Source organism: Eublepharis macularius, chromosome 12, assembly GCF_028583425.1.
Source record: "Eublepharis macularius isolate TG4126 chromosome 12, MPM_Emac_v1.0, whole genome shotgun sequence".
Lineage (NCBI taxonomy): Eukaryota > Metazoa > Chordata > Lepidosauria > Squamata > Eublepharidae > Eublepharis > Eublepharis macularius.
Genome location: NC_072801.1, coordinates 53,129,799 through 53,151,414, shown reverse-complemented (window position 1 = coordinate 53,151,414; position 21,616 = coordinate 53,129,799). Strand labels below are relative to the sequence as shown.

The following is a 21,616-nucleotide window of genomic DNA, read 5'->3' as shown; positions in this document are numbered from 1 at the left end:
AAATTAGTGGTTTAGGTGCTGCTTAGTCTTACAGGTGCTGTTGGACTCTTGCTCTTTTCGACTTTTTTCAAGGAGACAGGAGCAAACGGACCATTAAGGCAAAAGTCCTGGTGAGCAGCTCCATGAGAGATGACACTTAGCTGGGGAGGCCCCACAGGAGGGGAGACCAGTGTCATCTTGAGCAGGGAAGCCCTGGCCAATTGCCTGCAGCCACCACCAGCAACCAATTTTTCTCATTATGGTGGGAGCGGCCTTGCAAAGAGCATGGCCTTTTCCCAAGGCTGTCCCAGTCTGTCCCTGCCGTGACGTCAGGGTGGACTTTCTAGTTTTCTCCTCCATTTTATCCATCCAATAATTCTGTGAAGTACATTACACTGATAGAGAGCGAATGCCCAAGGTCACCCAGCAACCTTCATAGTTTAAATCCCAGGTCTCCCCAGTTCTTGTCTAATACTAATTGCCGGTTTTGGCTATTAGGATGCTTGAATTAAATGTTCAGAATTCGAATACCTTAGTTATGCAGAACACTTTGGAACAAAAACCCTCCAAAGCTCTACAGTGATATTATTAAAACTTATTCTCAGCAAGGACAGAGATGAGCTCCACACTGTCTGAGTGGAACAAGAGTGATATTTTACAGTTTTTGCCAATATGATGACTGTAGCCAGATGCAAAATTTCATCCTAGCCGGATGAAAACTCCGGAAGACGAAGTAAGTTATTTCTTTAAATATTCCTTAAGAAGTTCCCTTTCCCATCATTTATTTGTTTTCTCTATTCCTGTCCTCCACTCTCTAGTTGTATACTGAATGGTGTAATGCATGGGGTAGTGGCCAAGTATGCCTTACTACATGTAGTTACTAGTTACCTAAAAAATATTCTTAGAAATCAACTTGGCCTCCACGCAGTTAGGACTGGGGTTAAAACTGCAATACTAAAAGTACACTTTCCTGAGAGTAAGCCCTGCTGAGTTCATTATGGCTTACTTGTGAGTAGGCCTGCTGAGGCTTGCTTGGGTTGTGATTGGGGACATTTCTGAATCTGTTTGCCTTGAATATAAAGGAAAGTCTTAGGTACATTCGCTGTCTGTTGCTTGTCCCTATCCCTTCTTCCTTTCTGCTAGATGTTGATACACCATTGAGCTCATTTACCCACTTGCTATAAGAACAATGAAGATAGCGTATCTTAAACAAGCTGAACATTCAAAAGTGCTTCCAAAGGCTAAATATTTTTCTTCCCTATTTTCACTTCTTTTCTAAGGTTTATTTTGTTCACTATTTATTCTGTTAGTTAATGAGATCAAATGGACCATAGTAGTATAAACCGGAGTGCTTCAGCTTTTTAGGATTAAAGATCAGGTTGTAGAGATCCCCCCCCCCCCAGGGGACTGAGAAACTAGATACATATTATAGTAATAGTGACTTTTATACTCCAGAAAAATAATCTGTTCAAATTCAAATCTCCTTTCATTGTCTGATTATTCTGATCCTCATTGATTTAGGCCCAGGGAAGCGGGCATTGTTGCCTCTGGATTACGACAGAACTTATCTTTAGGTGGAAGAATGGGAGGTGGTGCGTTAAGACTCAGATGAGATGGCCATTTATTCACACTTCTCCATCTACAAATTCCCTGCAAACACAGAAACACACACAATGACAGAGCATTATTAATATAGGTAACTGAGAAACATGTAATCTTGCACCTGCAGTCTGAACTGGTACAGTCCATTCTATCACATCAGTCCACTGTCGCCTGTCATCTTATTATGCTATGTGTGTAGACCAGGTCAGGCAGCCTAATCCTAAACAGAGTTACTCTCAGTTAAGATTTTAATGGGCTTAGACTGGAGTAACTCTGTTTAGGATTTCATTGTAAGACTCATGGCTAATCCTAACTGCGAAGCCCATTTTCAGACCTGTTTCATGTAACAGTGTGACAGAATGTTGGAAGAATGCTGTTCGAAGGCAGTGATCCTAAACTAGTCTATTCAGAAGTAACTGTCATTTTATTGAAGGAGTGCTTAGAACTACAGCCAAAATTAGCAGATGGAAGATAAGCATCTGTGCTCAGAATTATCACTTTCAAATCTATTTTATCACCTATATTATATATTGGGCAATAGGTTATATATAATACATTCCATTTCATGATGTACAAGATAGCACTTATTCTAAGTATCATGTAAAAAGTATATTTTCCTCCAAGAAGAAATCTCTTATGTACTTGATGCACGTCATAAAATCACACACAGGGGCTGAAGGCTTGTGTCAGTAGCACTACATATCCACTTTCCAGATTCCTTTGGTGCATGCAATGGTTGGAAATTCTGCTTTAATGAATGCTACCATGTTTGCATAATGTTACAAGAACCTTATCCAGCACAAAAGTTTGAGATAAACATTTACTTTTTGCCAAGCTTAACTTTTTAAAATCCCATAATAACTTGTGGTGTGTTATGTTCCATCAAATTGCTTCCCACTTATGGTGATCATATAAATGAATAATTCCCCAAAGATCCTAATATTCACACCCTTGCTCAGCTCTTGCAGACTGATGGCCATGACTTCCTTTATTGAGTCCAGCCATGTCACGCTGGGTCTTCCTCTTTTTCTACTTCTGTGAACTTTACCTAGTATTATTGTCTTTTTGGCCATCCACAGTATCCATAAATCCTCTAACATCACATTTCAAATTTATTTTATTCCTGTCAGCTTTCATCGTTGTCCAATTTTCACATCCATACATAGTTATGGGAAATACCGTAGTATGAATTATCTTGATCTTGGTCTCCAGTGACACTTCCATACGCTTAAGGATATTTTCTAGTTCCTTCATTGCTGACCTTCCGAGTCTCAATTTCCTTGTGATTTCTTCATTGATGTCTCCCTTTTGGATGATAATTGAATCAAGGAATAGAAAATATTTAAAAATTACAGTTTTCTCATTGTTAGCCTTAATATTGTGTAATTCCTCAGTACCCATCACTTGTGTCTTCTAGATGTTCAGTTCTAATCCTGCTTTGGACCTTTTCCCTTTAACTTACATTAGTAGTCATTTCTTCACTATTTTTTTCCAAGTAATGTGGTGTCACCTGCGTTTCTTAAAGATTTAATGTTCCTTCTACCAATTTTCACTCCAGTGTCTTCTTAATCTAATCCAGCTTTCTTTATATGCTCTGCATATAGGTTGAACAGATAGGGAGATAATATACATCCTTGTCTGACAACGTTGCCAATTGGAAACCATTCTGTTTTCTATTATTCTGTCCTAACTGTAGCCTCTTCTCCTCTTTCTGCTAAAACAGAAACTGATTTTGCCTCCCCAGTTGGAACAAAGAGGCAGATACAAGTGTTGGGAATTAAAGGGCCACTTTATTAAAATTACAACAAGGGCCTAACTAGCGGTACAGGGTGGGCCCTGGGGTCACTCCCGGATCTTCGCCCCGACCTGTCTGGGCGATCCACCAACTGCCCTGGAGGTAAGCCATCCATCGTATGGCTGTGACCCATCTGGCCTGGCAAAATGATAGTACAGCTCTTTAAAGCTTGCCCACCTGGCCAACAAGTTGTAGGGGGGGACCGGCTTATTTGGGGGTTCCCCACCAGGTCGTCTGACGTCACAACTGGGCCGTACAGCAGCCAACCGCTCATGACAGCCCCCAATTCCCCACCAATGGGGATATGCCAAGGGTGGTCACCGGCCCGCTCAATTTTACCCAACTTCTAACCTGCCATGGGAGATTAAACTCAACCCACCTTAGCCAAATACCTCCTCTCCAGACAGTGCAAGGTAGGCAAAAAACTCCTTTTCCCAATGGCCAATGCAGAAAAGGAGAAAAAAATCCCTACCTGGCCCTGATAAACAGCGACCAGCTAATCCTACACTGAACTAGGGTGAGGTGGGTGGCCGCTGTAGTGGCTGTTGCCACCAGCCGGGAAGGGCCTCATTCTTCTGACTTTTTAATCATATATTCCGGTAATCATTGTAAATTTGCAATATGAGCTCTAGTGCCTCTTCCCTTCCTGAATCCAGCTTAAACATCTGGCATTCCATATATGGTCAGAGAATTTTTTGTAAGATGTTGAGCATCATTTTGCTTATGTGGGAAATTAATGAGATAGTCTAATAGTTGCTGCAATCTTTCATGTCTCCTTTTCTCATATTCAAATGTAAATTGAGCTTTTCCAGTGTGTAGGCCATTCTTTTCCCCCCCATACTTGTTGGCATATTGTTGTTAAGATTTTGATGGACTCAGTTTCTGTAGCTTGCAAGAGCTCTATGGAATATGGAAACTTAAGCAAGGTTCTCTGTGACAGGAACTTCTGGAGATCATTAATTCATAGGGTCATCATAAGTTGGAAGTATCTTAAAACATACACTAAAATCTGCTCCTGGTCTTGTTATATCAGAGAGAATACAGGTGCTGTAAGCTAATTTTTGAGTCCGGAATTAATAGTCTGCATGGCAATCGTTACTTCATGTATGAAACTACAGCCTGCTTCTGGGAGCACTCTGCTTTGCATTTGATCCGGGGCCAAGACATCCAGGCATGATGTCACCACTGAAAATAACATGTTTTTTCTATTACAAAAAAAACTACTCAGTGACAGATTTCCCTTTCTTTTCACAGAGTTTTACTTCAGTGAAGAAATGTCCAATCAAACAACAGTCACCCAGTTCTTCCTGTTGGCATTTTCTGACCTCCTAGAGCTCCAGATTTTACATTTTGTGGTGTTTCTTTCCATTTATGTGGCAACTCTACTGGGGAACTTCCTTCTCATCTTGGCAGTAGCCCAGAATCCCAAGCTTCATAGCCCCATGTATTTCTTCTTAGTCAATTTATCATTATCAGACATTTGTTATATCTCTGTCACCATCCCCAAATCCATGGCCATTTCTTTGACAAGCAATACACTAATTTCTTTCTCTGGTTGTGCCATCCAAGTGCTTTCCGTTGCCTTCTGTGCAACTGCTGAGCTGACCTTTCTCTCTGTTATGGCTTATGACCGCTATGTTGCAATCTGTCATCCTCTGCAATACACAATGATCATGAACTGGAATGCCTGCTTTCAAATGGCAGCTGCTGCTTGGAGTGCCAGCATAATAAATTCTGGGGTACAAACTGCAAATACCTTTAGATTATGTTTTTGTGGGTCTACAGTAGCACAATTTTTCTGTGATGTACCCCTATTATTGATGCTTTCTTGCACTGATACAACAGCCAATATATGGTGTATGGTGGGGTTTGCACTTACTCTGGGATCATTTTGCTTCACTTTAATATTATTTTCTTATGTATTCATCTTCTCTACAGTGTTAAAGATCCAGTCAGCTCAAGCCAGATACAAAACCTTTTCTACCTGCACTCCACACTTGACTATATTTAGTTTGTTCATTTCTACGATCGTGTTTTCTTATTTTAGACCCAAATCCTTATCTTCACCATTAGTGAACCAGCTAGCTGATGTTTTGTATGCAGTTTTGCCACCCCTCATGAATCCCATCATTTATAGCCTGAGAAACAAAGACATCCAAGTGGCCATGCAGAAGCTGTCAAAGAAAGTGTTTGGATCTTATTGGATGTTCCGATAAGCCTCCCATTGAAGTTCTTTTTTTAAAAAAAAATATTTTATTGGTTTTCTCATAAAAGTAGAAATAGGAAAAGGGGGGATGGGAGAAGAAAAGGTAAAAAAAATCAAATAGTCTGCTTGCATCAGCATTCTACTTTTCTACATATCATATCTTCTCACACTGCAAATCATTCGACTGTGACTGTTAATAACAAATTACAATAATGCCTTCATATATTTACTACATTCAGGTTTTTATATTTGTTTTTAATCCAATTGTAGAAAGAGATCCATGGGGCAGCAAAGTCTTCTTCCGTTGATCCTTTCATTAATGAAGTCAGTTTATCCATTTCTGCATTTTCCATTATCTTCATTATTAATTCCACTTGCGGAGGTATTATTTGACGTTTCTAATTGTATGCTAGTAAATTTCTGGCCGCTGTTACTACATGTACTATGAAGTATTTCTGGTCTTTGTTCAGTTCATCTGGTGGGCAGTTTAATAAAAATATCTCTGGTTTAAAAGGAATTGAAGCCTGTAAAATTGTCTGTAAAAATGCATGTACCATTGTCCAAAATTTATATACCTCTTTGCAAGTCCACCACATATGATAGAATGTTCCTGTATATTTCCCACATTTCCAGCAGTTATTTGACATATTTTTATACATTTTGGCAAGTCTATCCGGAGTTAAAACATCTTATATAAATTCTCTTTAAATGCAACTGACTTAGTTATTTTAACATTCACTTTCCATATCTTGTTCCATTCTTTAGAGTGATACCCATGCCAATAGCTTAGTTGTGTCGTTATGGGTATTTATAAATTTACAAAATCAAAAAGAGTCCAGTAGCACCTTTAAGACTAACCAATTTTATTATAGCATAAGCTTTCGAGAATCAAGTTCTCTTCATCAGATGCCTGACTTGATTCTCGAAAGCTTATGCTATAATAAAATTGGTTAGTCTTAAAGGTGCTACTGGACTCTTTTTGATTTTGCTACTACAGACTAACATGGCTAACTCCTCTGGATCTATAAATTTACACTGTCCAGATATTTCTAAGGAAGGTAAATAATAGAATTGATACATCATTTTAGTATAGCTCTATCTGTTCATATCTAAATCATGAAAATAAACTCATGTATAATCACATACGGATCTGTTTTGATTGGTGTCGAATTTGAAATTTTTAGCTTTATTTGCTGGTGAGTTATGCCTTTCTATGAGTTATTCTTGTCAAAATGTCAGACTATGCTACTTCAGAGTTGATAGTCTGTTTCACTCCCTTCTGCATTAAGACAAGGTATTTTTGGTTTCAAAGGTTTATTGTGAAAGACAGCATTCATCTCCAAGTGTACATAATCCAGGATAGAGATCCTGGCCGACCAAAGGATTGACAAGAATAATTCATAGAAAGAAAGTGGTTACATTTCACACTCCTCAGCCCATCCTCCCCCCTGAGTTCACACAGCGAGGTTTCTCAGAGGCATGATGTGCCGGCCAAGGTCGAGTAGACAGATAAGAAAGTTTCCTTTCCCATGAATTCAGCTCCTTGCAGGTGTTGAGGCCTGGAGGAAAGAAAGACTAAATACTACAATATTAATTATGGCTTCAATCAGGTTAAACAGGCTCTGACACTGCTGACCTCTAGAATGTATCAAGGCTCATTATGGAGTACCGTGGAGGATATTATGTGTCATAGGGATGGATGTGGCGTTATGTGGCATTGGGATGGATGAAACCATCCTCCAACTAGCCTTCTTCCAGCCTAAGGAATCTTCCTTCAATTTACATATCTTTTCCTCCAAAGGAAAAGACACTTCAGTGGAAAGAAGGTTTCAACCCTGAGCCAAAACAAAAGATGAGGTATGTTTATCCCCCGCCCCCAAAGAAAAAGAAAAAAAACTTTTGCCCAGTGGATTGGTAGGACAGGAATAGGATTCACCTCACTATGAATGCTCACATATGAAGACTCAAATTGTATGTTGAGTAATCACTGGCTATGCTTTTTAATGTTACTTTTCATTGGGAAGGCAGAAAAGCTGAGTAAGCACACACAATAGCAAATTGGATCATGTATTTAAAGAAAAGTCCCTAAAACCTAAAACCTTTGCAATGGCTTTCTTGACCTCCTTGTTTCTTATACTGTAAATCACTGGATTCAATATGGGTGGAACCAAGGAATACATTGCACCAAATATCAAATCCAGCTCTGATGGGCTCTGAGAGGTAGGCTTCAGGTAGGCAAAACAGCCAGTGATCATAAATATGGAGCAGACAGTGAGATGGGGAATGCAAGTAGAAAAAGCCTTTTGCCTCCCCTTTGCAGAAGGCATTCTTAACACAGTGGTGAAAATTTGCACATAAGTTACAAGGATATAGATAAAACAGCCTAGCGCAAGGAAAATGCTAATCCCAATACTAGTCATTTCTATTAGATTTAAGCCAGAACAAGACAATTTTATTAGCTGTGGAATTTCACAGAAGAATTGATTGACAATATTAGTGCGGAAATTGGTAGCAAAAGTCCCACTGGTGTGCATTCCTGCATTGACTAAACCCGCGATCCAAACACCAGCAATCATTTCAATGCAGGCTTGTCTATTTATTACCATTTCATAATGTAAGGGATTGCAAATGGCCACATACCGGTCATATGCCATGACTGTGAGGAGACAGAAATCAGACGTTGCAAAGAAGAAAAAGAAAAAGACCTGAGCAACACACCCTGAGTAAGAAATGAGTCTGGTATTCAGGAGAGAATTGATCATGGATTTGGGGACAATGACTGAAACTTGACCAATATCCTGCATGGCCAAGTTCATAAGCGAGAAGTACATGGGGGTGTGCAGGTGGCGGTTTAAGGCAATTGAAGAGATGATGAGGAGGTTTCCTGTCACAGTTGCCAAGTACAGCATGGAGAAAAAAGTGAAATGTAGAAACTGAAGTTCTCGAACATCTGAGAATTCCAGGAGCAGAAAATCAAACATTTTTGTTTTGTTGAACATTTTTTCTGAGCAGTGTGTTGTATAATCCTTGAGGAAGGAAACAAGAGGAAAAAAATTAAAAATGCCATTTCTAATAGTTTTTCAACTGCTGTAATTGAATTTGATGGTGATGATCCTATTTTGAATCATGCCTCTTAGTTCCAGTCTTCAGCATGCGAAAACAAAATACAACACAGTAACAGTGAAGTAAAAATTGACACCTGCATCCCATAAATCCCCCTCCAAGATCTCTTTTTAAAAGTACAACTGCAGAACAAATTTATAAGGAGTCTTCTCCTTATATGGGGAAAATTAATTTACAGTGAAATCCTAAACAGAGTTATTCCAGCCTAAGCCCATTTCAATCAATTGGACTAGACTGGAGTAACCCTGCTTAGGATTTCACTGTTAGTCACCCTATGCATTTTACCATCTATCCCCATCTAGTTGGTCTCTGAAAAACTGTGAAGCATAAAAACTGAACATATGAAAATTCCAGGAGCAAAACCCGGATATTTTTGTTTCATGGGACATTTTTTCTGAGTGGAAGGAAACATATGCAGGAAAGTTACAAATTACCATTTCTAGTAATATTTTCACAGCTGTAACTGAATTTGATTGTAATTACCATGTTTTCAGTCCTATTGCTAAGTTACATTATTCAGTGTGTGGAAAAAATCATTCAGCTCTGTAACAATGAAGTGAAAACTAGCGCTTGCATCCTATGTCCCCCTCCACGTCCTCCTTTATAAGTTCAACTGCAGGACAAATGTGTAAGGAGTCTTCCTTTGGGGGAAATTAATTTAGTCATCCTATGCAATTTATACCCTCTTTCCTCATCTGGATGTTTTGAATAAAGCATCCATAAACACCTTGATTTAACCATTGCTATTAAAAACCTTGGTGATGGGGAAAAGAACTGAAACACCGATAAACTGGTTTCTATTGCACTGTGGTGAGGTGGAGGCTGGAAGAAATGAATTGTCAGACATTCACATAAATCCACCAAATGGTAATTTAACCCAAATTGTTGCCTGAAACAATTAAGGCTAATTCTAACATATTTATAGACAGCTTTTCTTCCATATTTAAGCCTGATCTTTTGACTGGTTAAGCCACAACTAGATCTGAGAGGAACAGTTTCCATTCTCCCTTCCTCCATTTTATCCTCTGAATGACAACCCTGTGAGGTACTTAAGGCTTAATTAAAGTGACTGGCCCAAGATCACCCAGTGAGTTTCCATTGAAGAGCCAAGATTCAGATTTGGATCTCCTAGTCTTACATGGAAAACATTCTATCATGCTGGTTTTCAGTAGTGGAATCTAATCTTCTATGCATGAGCCCTCCATGCAATGGCCTGAATGTATGCATACACCACATATTGCCATGTGAATGTTTCCTGTGCATGGGTAAATAATTTTTTTTACAGGTTTACATAATTACATGAACTAATTGATTTTGTGTAACAACAAGAAATAAAATATTGCTTGCTTCCCCAGCATTTAATTAAAATGGTTGTGAGAAAAATTGAGATCATTCACTGGGTATGTACAGAAAGAAACAAAGGCGCTTCACTCATGCAAATGATGTCGGTGTCCACCAGTGAATGTTTTGACATGAAATTTCTTCAGGTAGACATCACAGGGTATATAAACAAAAACTATACATATATGGAAAATCTTCACAGCAGCAGTTGAATTCAGAAAGAAGGGGTGCTATAATTGAGACATTCCTTATAGTATGGCTGCCCCATGTACAGTACAATCCTAAGTACAGATGGTTTAAAGTGTATTCTAAGAACAATGTCCAGAGAGTAATCTCTCTTGAATAGACATGAGTAGGATTCTTAGAAGAACTGCTCAGCATTGCCCTGCTAGTCAATGGACTAGTAGTGAACATCTTACTGGCATTCCCTGAAACTCTGCCACCAGTAAGGAATGGGGTGAGTTGGCAGAAGCCATGCCACTTTCTTAACATGATGCAGTAAAACCTGCAATTATCAATACATCAAAACTTACCATCAGTATTTATAGACTTCTTTCTGGTCCAGATGTAATTTTTTCTGTCCCTTCTAAACTTTGTTTCTTACTGTCATCCTTGTCATTTTGTAGTCATTTCTTTTTCAGGTAAGACAATCTATACATGTTGATACCAGTTAATTTATATGATTTATATTCCTGGAGAATTAACTCCCCAGAGTCTGATGCTAACTTAATTATCAGAGATGAGTTCAGTGTAAGATGTGAGAATGACAAAATGTTCTTTCCTATCACTGTTTATATATATATTTTCTTCATATGAAATGTAGAAACAAGTGCTGTGACTTGTGCAGAGAATTATTTCATTTGATTCTTTGCCTAAACAGGGCATCCACTTGCAGCAAGCACATCACACAGTTTTTTTGAAATGACTGTGATTGACTGAGCTGCACCCGCATCCTGTGAATCATATCTTTAGTCCAGATTAGAGTCTGAACTGAACTAAAAAGGTATAAGGTTTAATTCTTGTAATAGTGCAGCCTTCTTCTGGTCCATGGAGTCCTCCATTAGTGAAAGTGATTCAGGGTGCACAAACCAGGATTCATGAACCAGCTAAATAGCTGGATTCATGCCTGTCTAGATAATCCAGATATGCCAGTTCCAATAGGAGAATCCTAGATCAGTAAACTGGATTCTGAGCAGCCAGATCAACCCAAGTGTATTTTGTTTAATTGGGCAAACACTGCAGGCAGCTTCTCTAAGATTCCCCCCCGCCCCCCCCCCAGGCATGCAGGAGAGCCAAGACAGACTCCTTTGACTGCCTTTAAAGCTCCCCAACCCCATTCTTTCTGCTGGCTGTTCTCCCAGATTCTCTGCCTGACCTTTCTCCTGTCCCCCGTCAGCCTTGCTCGCACTGCTCTTTTAATGTGGAGGTTGCCTTGGAGCTGAACCACTTTGCACGCATATGCACAATGGTGAGGCTGTTGATCCAGCAAAGAATACACAACACACAGCATGATTGGATGTAATACATCACAATTTTATTGATAATAGCCATTGGAGCATTGGCAAGGCATAGGACAATGGATCCACTGCATTGAATGGCCTGTCACTATTTAATGCTACCTTCCCCCAGCAAGTGTTCTAGGCATCATGCGATGGCAGGTGATGTACAGCTTTCCCAGTACAGCCAGATGGTCCTGGCTACCAAGGGTGAAACCTGTAATGGCCCGCCTGAGTGCAGACTCTCCAGCTCCATGCCCGATCCCTTAAGAGGACCTCCAAAGTGGTGGGGTGAGCTGCCCATTCTGCACTGTTCATCTCAGTGGATCCAGCCCAGTGCCTCAAAACCACCACAAGAGGAGGCTCTCTGAGGCACAACTCCTGCCAATGCTATAACAGCTGCAGCTAAGTGAGAGCCCTCCCCCAGGTGTTCCCCAGTCTTGATGCCCGGAGGAAGGTGAAAAAACCTCCATGACCTTGACCAACCTGACCCTGTACGGAAAAATTCTTTCTTGGCCCCTTACAGAGTGATTGGCACAAACAGCTCTGGGCAAGCAAGCTGTGACCACCCAGGGCATCAGCCCCTGGCAAGCAATGCATTCCACATCTGCCTGGCATATTGCTGCCTCTGTCACCATGTCCACTTGCTAGCCAGCCCACTGTCTGGAACAGTTCCCCTAAGACTAGATAAAAGAAGCATTAGCGCTGGACTTGGTTTGTATGTATCCCTTGCACACCTTCAAGGCCCATCGCTCAATGGATTGGATGTGGGATGCAGGCAACCCTGCTTCCACTGCACAGGTGGCTGCTCTGATCCTAAAGGAGTAGGACCCCAAGTTCCCTGTGGAGAACCCAGCAGCCTCCAACCTTCTCTAATGTGGAGATGAACTGGAACCTAGAAAGAAAAGCTCCATCAGCATGCAAGAAAATGGGCCCAGAATGTGTGGTTGGATGGCCATGAAGGCCAAAATAACTTTTACTTAGCAGGGTGCCCCCTTGGCCACACAGTGCAGCCAAGCCACAGCTTTCCACCCCAGCTGATTGTTTTTTGATCCCAAACCAGAGCCTGGAGCCCTTTCCCATCTGCTGTCACATCTCCCACTGCCAGCACACTGCTGGAGAGTTCCTTCCAGCTCCCCGCTTGGAAGACCCAGTAAAATGCCAGGGAGAAAGCCACTCAGAACAATGTACCCTCAAACTGCCGGGGAGTTGCCTCAGGAGTCCCTGAAGGACTGGTACAGTGATCAGCCTCCTTGCCTCCATGCAAGCCAGCTCCATAAGGGGGCAAGCTGCCACCACTCTCCTAGCTAAGAAGCTGCTGGTTGGGTCTGTCCAGCCCACCATCCTGCAGAAGGAGGAGACTGCTGTGAGGTGTACAGACATGAACTTGAGGGCATACCTTTTACCTTGCAAGCAGGCCAGATATTCCAATACTGTTCTCTCTGACTCCAGCAAAACATTGCACCCCTTTGCCCTGCTGAGAAATGGCAGAAATGCAGAGATTGCTGCCAAGTATGCTCGCCTCGTGGATGGCACCACCATGTTCAATACTCCCTGAAGATGAGACACTCCCAAGCTCCCAGACATCCCCTGAGAAGAGGTCTGACCTCCCATCTCAGGGTGACAAGGACTGCAACTTCTCCTACTGAAAGCAAGAAAGGTCACCCACAATGCCGTTATCAATACCTACAATATAGCAAGCTGCAAACAAAATGTTAACATTCAAGCAGATCAAGATAAATCTCCAGACAAGGCTCATCATTCATGACCCTCTTGGAGCGTGTCAATTTCTGATTCACCATCATACCGCAGTGTGGTTGTCACACTGCAATTGCACCTTTTCTGAAATGTGTCCTACCATAGAATCATCAACTTCTGAAGTGTAGAAACTGCAGCTCCCGAACCTCTGAGAATTCCAGGAGCAGAAAATCAGACACAGCGGTTGCATTGGACATTTTTCCCTGAGTAGCATATGCTGTTTAATCCTTGAGGAAAGAAAAAGCACCGTATTTTTATTGCTGCATTTGAGTTGTATTGTGATGATGACCATAACGTCTTGTCACTTAGTTCAGGTCTTCAGTGTGCAAGAAAGGGGGGAAAAGGCATCTCAATAAGTTTGAAGTCAAAAGTGGCAGTTGCATCTGATAAATACCTTTCTGGTGCTCCTGTTTTAGATATATCTCCAGGAGCCTTCCTTGTCTGGAAAATTAATACAGTCATCTGATGAAAGGCTAGTACTCACATATTTATAATTAGCATTATTCATTTGTAAGCCCAGGATGGGTGAGGCCATAACTAGATATGGGAGGAATAGTTTCCACTGTCTTGTCTTCCATTTTATCCTCATAACAACGCTGTGAGGTAGTTAAGGCTCAGTGAGTTAAATTCTTGCCTGACATTCAAACCACTCTACTATGCTAGTTTTCAACAATGACAAATTCTAACCTTCTACATATTAAACTTGGTGCATTGACTGAATATATGGGTATGCGCACATATTGCCATGTGAATGCTGCATGTGCATGTGCTCATCGCTGCCCACCCCGTGCCCACTGGGCTCGGCGGCTGCTGTCACCACCCACTTTCCTTTCTGTGCAGCAATATCAGCCCGCTCCATTTTGGCCTGGCGGGTGGGCACATGGAGGGTGCCGCCAGCGAGCGGCCAGACCCGCCACCCCCTGAGGGGAGGCGGCTCATCACCGCCTCCCCATGCCCACCGTTCCTGGCGGTCGCCGCCACCAACCACCGTTCCTATATCACTGGAAACAGCAGGGCGCCCTCCCGCTTCGGCCTCCCCCGATTTACAATCCCAGATCGGAAATGGGACTTGATCAGTTTGGATCGGTAACCTGGGTTCGGTGGTGGTGCGGATCCATGATTGGCTTGATCGGTATTTTTTTGGGGGATCGTGCCCACCTCTACTCATGACCCTCTTGGAGCGTGTCAATTTCTTATTCACCACCATACCACAGCGTGTTTGTCACACCGCAATTGCACCTTTTTCTGAAATGTGTCCTGCCATAGAACCATCAACATCTGAGTCAAAGAACTTCAAAAGTGTAATATTCCTGCTGATTAAGTCCCCTGCCATGAGGCCAGCAAGCACTGGGTGCACCACCTCCCCTCTAAGTACATCCAATCCATATGCCCACTGTGACATCAGAGCGCTGAAAGGCAGCCCTTGCCTAGAATCATAGAATCAAAGGGTTGGAAAGGACTTCTAGGGTCATCTAGTCCAACCCCCTATACAATGCAGTAAATGCACAGTTAACTCCCCCCTCCACACACATACCCAGTGACCCCTACTTCATGTCAGAAGATGGAAAAACACCATCAGGATCCCTAGCCAAACTGGCCTGGATGATCGGACTTACACTGAGAATGTAAGAAGGGGCTGTGAGAACTAAGCACGGATGTAACCCTTCCTGCCCTCCCTCTCATCATGATCTGCCATGGTTCATAGAATCAGTGATGCTGTCAGATGGCCATCTAGCCTCTGATTAAGAACCTCCAAAGAAGGAGTGCCCACTACCTCCTGAGGAAGCCTGCTCCACATAGGGACTGCTCTAATTGTCAGGAAGTTCTTCCAAATGTTTAGCCGCAAGCTCTTTTGATTTAATTTCAAGCCATTGGTTCTGATCCAAACTTCTGGGGCAGCAGAAAACAACTCCGCACCATCCTGTATATGACAGAACTTCAAGTACGTAAATATATTTTTCATATCAACTCTCAGTCATTTCCTCTCCGAGCTAATACCGAGCTCCTTCAACCTTTCTTCACAGGACTGTCTCCAGACCCCTCACCGTCTTTATTGCCCTCCTCTACACACATTCCAGCTTGTCTATATCCTTCTGAAATTGAGGTGCCCAAAACTGAACACAATACTCTAGGTGAGATCTGACTCAAACAGAGTAGAGTGATATGATCACTTCATGTGATCTGAACACTATGCTACTGTTGATACGGCCCAAAATCACATTTGCCTTTGTAGCTACCACATCACACTGCTGACTCACATTCAGTGTATGGTCTACTAAGACCCCTAGATCCTACTGTCAAGACAAGTCTCCCTCATCCTATAATTATGCATTTGATTTTTCCTACTTAAATGAAGACCTTTGCATTTATCTTTGTAGAAATTCATTTAATTTATTTTAGCACAGTTTTCCAGCCTGTCAGGATCATCCTGTATCCTGACTCTTCTACTGTATTTGCTACCCTCCCAATTTAATATCATCTGCAAATTTAATAAGCATTCCCTCTATTCCTTCATCTGAATCATTTATAAAAATGTTGAACAGAACAGGTCCCAGGACCTGTTTACTTTTTGGTGCAAAAGCAGAAATGTTGAATAAGCAGACATAATAGCAAACTGGATCATGTATTTAAAGTGAAGTGTCTAAAGCCTAAAATCTTTGCCATTGCTTTTTTGATCTCCTTGTTTCTTATACTGTAGATCACTGGATTCAATATGAGTGGAACCAAGGAATAGATTACACCAAATATCAAATCCAGCTGTGATGGGGTATGAGAGGCAGGCTTCAGGTAGGTAAAACATCCAGTGATCATAAATATGGAGCAGACAGTGAGATGAGAAGTGCAAGTGGAGAAAGCCTTTTGTCTCCCCTTTGAAGAAGACTCTCTAAATACAGTGATAAAAAATTTGTGCATAAATTACAAGGATATAGATAAAACAGTTTAGGCCAAGGACAATCCCAATTCCAATACTACACATTTCAATTACATTTAAGCCAGAACAAGACAACTTTATTAGCTGTGGGATTTCACAAAAAAACTGATTGACAACATTAGAGCAGAAATGGGTTGCAAAAGTCCCACAGGTGTGTATCCCTGCATTGAGTAAACCAGCTATCCATACCCAGCAATCATTTTAATGCAGGCCTGTCTATTTATTACCATTTGTGGCTTGAGCACACTCATCACTTCACAAATATAGATACATAACACAAGAGGAAACAAAGAAGGAGTGACAGAGAAGCAGATCTGCTACCATACATCAGAAAGAGCGATTCTATATTCTGAGGGATTTTATCCAGTCCCCAACATGGTCTGTCATCTATGTTTCTCTCTTCCAGAATCGAAATGATTTGCTGTTTCTTCAAACACACAGGGACATAGGGATGGGTGCAATCAGCTTTTCCACTCAGTAAAAATAGAAGATGTGACCTGCCTGGACAAACAGCATGTTGGGTGGGGGATTGAGTAAAAGAGAGAATTGGGTGAGATTGAATGAAAAGGTTGGTTGGATCTAACCCCTACAGCTGCCCCTTTCCTTCAGCTAAGAAAGAGATTGCTAGTGCTACCTCCTCTAAGTACTAATCTGTTTTAGGGCACAGGTATTTCCTTACAATTAAAGCTCATTAACGAGATACAAACAGTCATGGGAACATCACTATTCCTTTTGTTATAAGTTCTGGTTTTCCTTGGAGAAGCTCCTTTAGGCCAAGCCTGTAAAATATGTCTGATCACATTAAACAGATCACAAGAATATGATTTGCAATGATGACCTCTAGAATGTATCAAGGCTTATAATGAAGTACCATGAAGATTATTATGTGGCAATGAATAATATCAGGATGGATCAAACCACCCTCTAAGTCACCTTCTTCCAGCCTAAGGATTCTTCTTTCAATTTATGTGTACATTCCTCCAAAGGAAAAGACACTTAAATTGGAGGAAGGCTTCAGCCCTGAGCTAAAACAAAAGATGGGGTATAAGTAGTTTATAAAAAAACTAATTTTTGTTCAGTGGATTGGTAGGACAGGAATAGGATCCATCTCAATATGCAAGCTCATGCATGAAGACTCAAATTGGCATTGTATGTTGAGTAATCATTGGCTATGCTTTTTAACATTACTTTTTGTTGAGAAGCAGAAACGCTGAATAAGCACACAAAATAGCAAACTGGGTCATGTATTTAAAGAAATTACCCTAAAGCCTAAAACCTTTGCCATTCCTTGCTTGATCTCCTTGTTTCTTATACTATAAATCACTGGGTTCAATATGGGTGGAACCAAGGAATAGATTATACCAAATATCAAATCTAGTTCTGATGAAGTGTGATAGGCAGGCTTCAGGTAGGCAAATGATCCAGTGAGTATAAATATGGAGCAGACAAAGAGGTGGGGAACGCAAGTGGAGAAAGCCTTTTGCCTCCCCTTTGCAGAAGGCACTTTAAATACAGTGCTAAAAATCTGTGCGTAAGTTACAAGGATATAGATAAAACAGCCTAGGCTAAGGATTAGTGCAATCCCAATACTACTCATTTCAACTACATTTAAACCAGAACAAGACAATTTTATTAGCTGTGGGATTTCACAAAAGAATTGATTGACAGCATTAGAGCAGAAATGGGTTGCAAAAGTCCCACAAGTGTTTATCCCTGCATAGAGAAAACCAGCTATCCATACCCCAGCAATCATTTCAATGCAGGCCTGTCTATTTATTACCATCTCATAATGTAATGGATTACAAATGGCCACATACCGGTCATACGCCATGACTGTGAGGAGGCAGAAATCAGATACTCCAAAGAAGGAAAAGAAGAAGACTTGAGCAACACACCCTGAGTAAGAAATGAGTCTGGTATTCAGGAGGGAATTGATCATGGATTTGGGGATAGTGACTGAAATTTGGCCAAGGTCCTGCATGGCCAAGTTCATCAGCAAGAAGTACATGGGGGTGTGCAGGTGGTGGTCTGAGGCGACCGAAGAGATGACAAGAAGGTTCCCTGTTACAGTTGCCAAGTACAGCATCAGAAAAACCGTGAAGTGTAGAAACTGCAGTTGCCGGACATCTGAGAATTCCAGGAGCAGAAAATCAGACTCAGCAGTTGCATTGGACATTTTTCCCTGAGTAGCATATGCTGTTTAATCCTTGAGGAAAGAAAAAGCACCGTATTTTTATTGCTGCATTTGAGTTGTATTGTGATGACCATAATGTCTTGTCACTTAGTTCAGGTCTTCAGCGTGCAAGAAAGGGAAAAAAAGGCATCTCAATAAGTTTGAAGTCAAAAGTGGCACTTGCATCTGATAAATACCCTTCAGGTGCTCCTGTTCGAGATATATCTCCAGGAGCCTTCCTTGTCTGGAAAATTAATACAGTCATCTGATGAAAGGCTAGTACTCACATATTTATAATTAGCATTATTCATTTGTAAACCCGGGATGGGTGGGCCATAACTAGATATAGGAGGAATAGTTTCCACTGTCTTGTCGTCCATTTTATCCTCATAACAACGCTGTGGGGTAGTTAAGGCTGAGTGAGTTAAATTCATGCCTGACATTCAAACCACTCTACTATGCTAGTTTTCAACAATGACAAATTCTAGCCTTCTACATATTAAACTTGGTGCATTGACTGAATATATGGGCATGCGCACATATTGCCATGTGAATGCTGCATGTGCATGTGTAAAGAAACTTTTTAAGAGTCATATGTAACAACACGGAGCTTTGCACTAGTAAAAACTTTTTTTCCCCTTCCCGAGCATGTAGTTAAAATAGGTGTGAGAAAAATTGTGTTCGTTTATTTGACATATAGAGAAATAAATAAGGGTATTTCTCTTATGTAAATGATGTCGGTCTTCATCAGTGAAATTTGGACTTGAAATTGCTTAAGGTAGACATAATAATGCATATATGCAAATACTTCATATTTATGGAAAATCTTCGGAGCAGCAGCTGAACTAAGAAAGAAAGTTTGCCGAAGTGGAGATTTTCCATGAGCGTTGGCTGCCTGAGGTACAGTTCATCCCTTAGCATAGTTGACCTACACTGCAATCCTAAGAATACTGCCCTGAGAGTAAGCCACATTGAATAGATTTGAGTAGGAGTCCGAGTATACTTGCATACGCTAGCTGTGCTAGACTTTGGACGGCTAGTAAACATCTTGCACAGATTCTGGAAATTGCCTGAAACCCTGTCACTAGTAAGGGATGGGGTGGCATTGGCAGAAGCTAGCTTGTTTAACGTGAAGAGGTCCTGACTAGTAAACCTGCAATTGTCAACATATCAAATAACTTACCATTATTCTTTCTGGATTTTCTCATGTCCATATGTAAGCTTTTCCCTGTCCTTTTGAACTTTGTTTCTTACTGCCATCCATGCCACTTAAGTAGTCTTTTTGCCATTTCCTTTTGAGACAAGGGTCTGTATTTTTTTAATTGTGTATGTTGGCCTGAAGAATCTGTTGTCTTTAGGCAGCTCTTAAGTAATATATTTTGTGTTCCTGGAGACTTTCTCCCCAGAGTCCTATGCCAACTTAATTAGCAGACATGAACTCAGTGTAAGATGTAGGAATGAAAAGGCAACTCCTGAAAACTAAGTCTTTCTTATCTTTTTCATATGAAATATAAGGACAAATCCTGTGACTTGCTGTGCAGGGAATTATATTATGTGAATAAAGATTCACACAATATAATTCCCTGCACAGCAAATCACAGGATTTCCCTTTTTTAAAAAAGGGTAATATGGTTTGGTGTTGTTTCTCCTTGCAGAGAGAACAACAAGCAGCTCCCCAACCTGCAGTGAGAACAACATCTGGCACTTCAGAGCATCCATGGGCAACATGTGCATCACATAGTATGTTATGATTTTGAGGTGCACCCTTGCTTACATAATTGAATCTCTAGTCCAGAATATCCTACTATAGTCCAGAATATCCTACTCTTAGCATCTATCCGACGACTCACATTGATGCTGGTGCGCCTGCGCAGGGCGCACCAGCATAAGGCCGCGGGCGAGCTAGCCCAGCTGGAGGAAGAGGGCGGCACGAGAAGAGCTACGCGCTCAGGCGCCGGTGGAGCCTGGGCAACGGCAAAATGCCTGCCCCCTTGGAGCCACGCCGTGCCGCACCTGGTGGGGCCTGAGCAGGCAAAACGCCAAGCGCCCTCAGAGCCCGGCCGCGCCAGGCCGCGCAGCTCTTGCCGGGGGCCGAGCGGAGGCAAAACGCCCCTCGCCCTCCGAGCCCTGCAGAGCTGCACAGCACTGCTCTCAACAGGGCCCGGGCAGGCAAAGCGCCCGTCCTTCTCGGAGCCACGCCACACCGCAATGCTCTCACCGGGGGCCAGGTGGAGGCAAAACGCCCCTCACCCTCCGAGCCCTGCAGAGCCGTGCCGTGGGCAGGGATGGGGGAGGCGAAGCACCCCTCACCCTCGGAGCCCTGCAGAGCCACGCCGCGGCACTCTCGGCGGGACCCGAGCGGGTGAAACGCCCCCGGCGAGAACAGCACGGCTCCGAGGGGGGCGGACGCTTTGCCTGCCTGGGCCCCGTTGAGAGCAGCACGGTGCGTCGGGGCTCCAAGGGCGACGGGCGTATCACTTACCAGGGCCCTGCTGAGCCACGCCACGGTGCCTTGGCAGGGCCCGGGTGGGTGAAATGCCCCTCCCCCTCAGAGCCGCACTGTGCCACGGCGCTCTAAGCAGGGACAGGGCGATGGGGCATGAGCAATGCGCCCATTGCCCTGCGAGGCCCACTGGAGCTGGGCATGCGGAGGGAAGAGCGAACCTGCTCTGCCCTCCCTCCCTGGCTCCACACCCCGCCTTCCAGGCCTCTCCACACCTCTCCTGCCTTTTCACCCTCCCCAAACCACCCCTGCCCTTCCTACCTGCCATCCCACCCCACACCCCACCTGTCTCTCAGCCGTCCCCAAAACCCCATTGCCTCCCTAACTGCCTTTCCCCTCCACACCCCACCTGTCTCTCAGCCCTCCCCAAAACCCCATTGCCTCCCTAACTGCCTTTCCCCTCCACACCCCATCTGTCTCTCAGCCCTCCCCCAAATCCCATTTCCTCCCTACCTGCCTTTCCCCTCCACACCCTACCTGTCTCTCAGCCCTCCCCCAAACCCCACTGCCTCCCTACCTGCCTTTCCCCTCCACACCCCACCTGTCTCTCAGCCCTCCCCAAAACCCTATTGCCTCCCTAACTGCCTTTCCCCTCCACACCCCACCTGTCTCTCAGCCCTCCCCAAAACCCCATTGCCTCCCTACCTGCCATCCCTCCACAGACCCCTCCTGCTTATCACCTTTCCCCAGACCCCCCTTGCCCCCCAC

General features: G+C 42.8%; 3 protein-coding genes across 3 annotated transcripts; 1 reads left to right on the top strand and 2 right to left on the bottom strand.

Annotated features, from left to right (window-relative positions):
* Nucleotides 1-4,650: 4,650 nt before the first annotated feature.
* LOC129339377 (olfactory receptor 14C36-like) lies at nucleotides 4,651-5,592 on the top strand. The gene has a single exon (XM_054993960.1). The coding sequence runs from the start codon at nucleotides 4,651-4,653 to the stop codon at nucleotides 5,590-5,592; it is 942 nt and encodes a 313-aa protein (XP_054849935.1).
* Nucleotides 5,593-7,645: 2,053 nt separating this feature from the next.
* On the bottom strand, nucleotides 7,646-8,581 carry LOC129339376 (olfactory receptor 14C36-like). The gene has a single exon (XM_054993959.1). It carries the CDS (start codon nucleotides 8,579-8,581, stop codon nucleotides 7,646-7,648), a length of 936 nt encoding a protein of 311 aa, XP_054849934.1.
* Nucleotides 8,582-17,472: 8,891 nt separating this feature from the next.
* LOC129339374 (olfactory receptor 14I1-like) lies at nucleotides 17,473-18,420 on the bottom strand. Its single transcript, XM_054993958.1, has one exon. The coding sequence runs from the start codon at nucleotides 18,406-18,408 to the stop codon at nucleotides 17,473-17,475; it is 936 nt and encodes a 311-aa protein (XP_054849933.1). The 5' UTR covers nucleotides 18,409-18,420.
* Nucleotides 18,421-21,616: the final 3,196 nt, after the last annotated feature.

Coding starts and splice junctions, on each gene's coding strand:
- LOC129339377 (XM_054993960.1), top strand. CDS start 4,651: ATGTCCAATCAAACAACAGTCACCCAGTTCTTCCTGTTGGCATTTTCT.
- LOC129339376 (XM_054993959.1), bottom strand. CDS start 8,581: ATGTTCAACAAAACAAAAATGTTTGATTTTCTGCTCCTGGAATTCTCA.
- LOC129339374 (XM_054993958.1), bottom strand. CDS start 18,408: ATGTCCAATGCAACTGCTGAGTCTGATTTTCTGCTCCTGGAATTCTCA.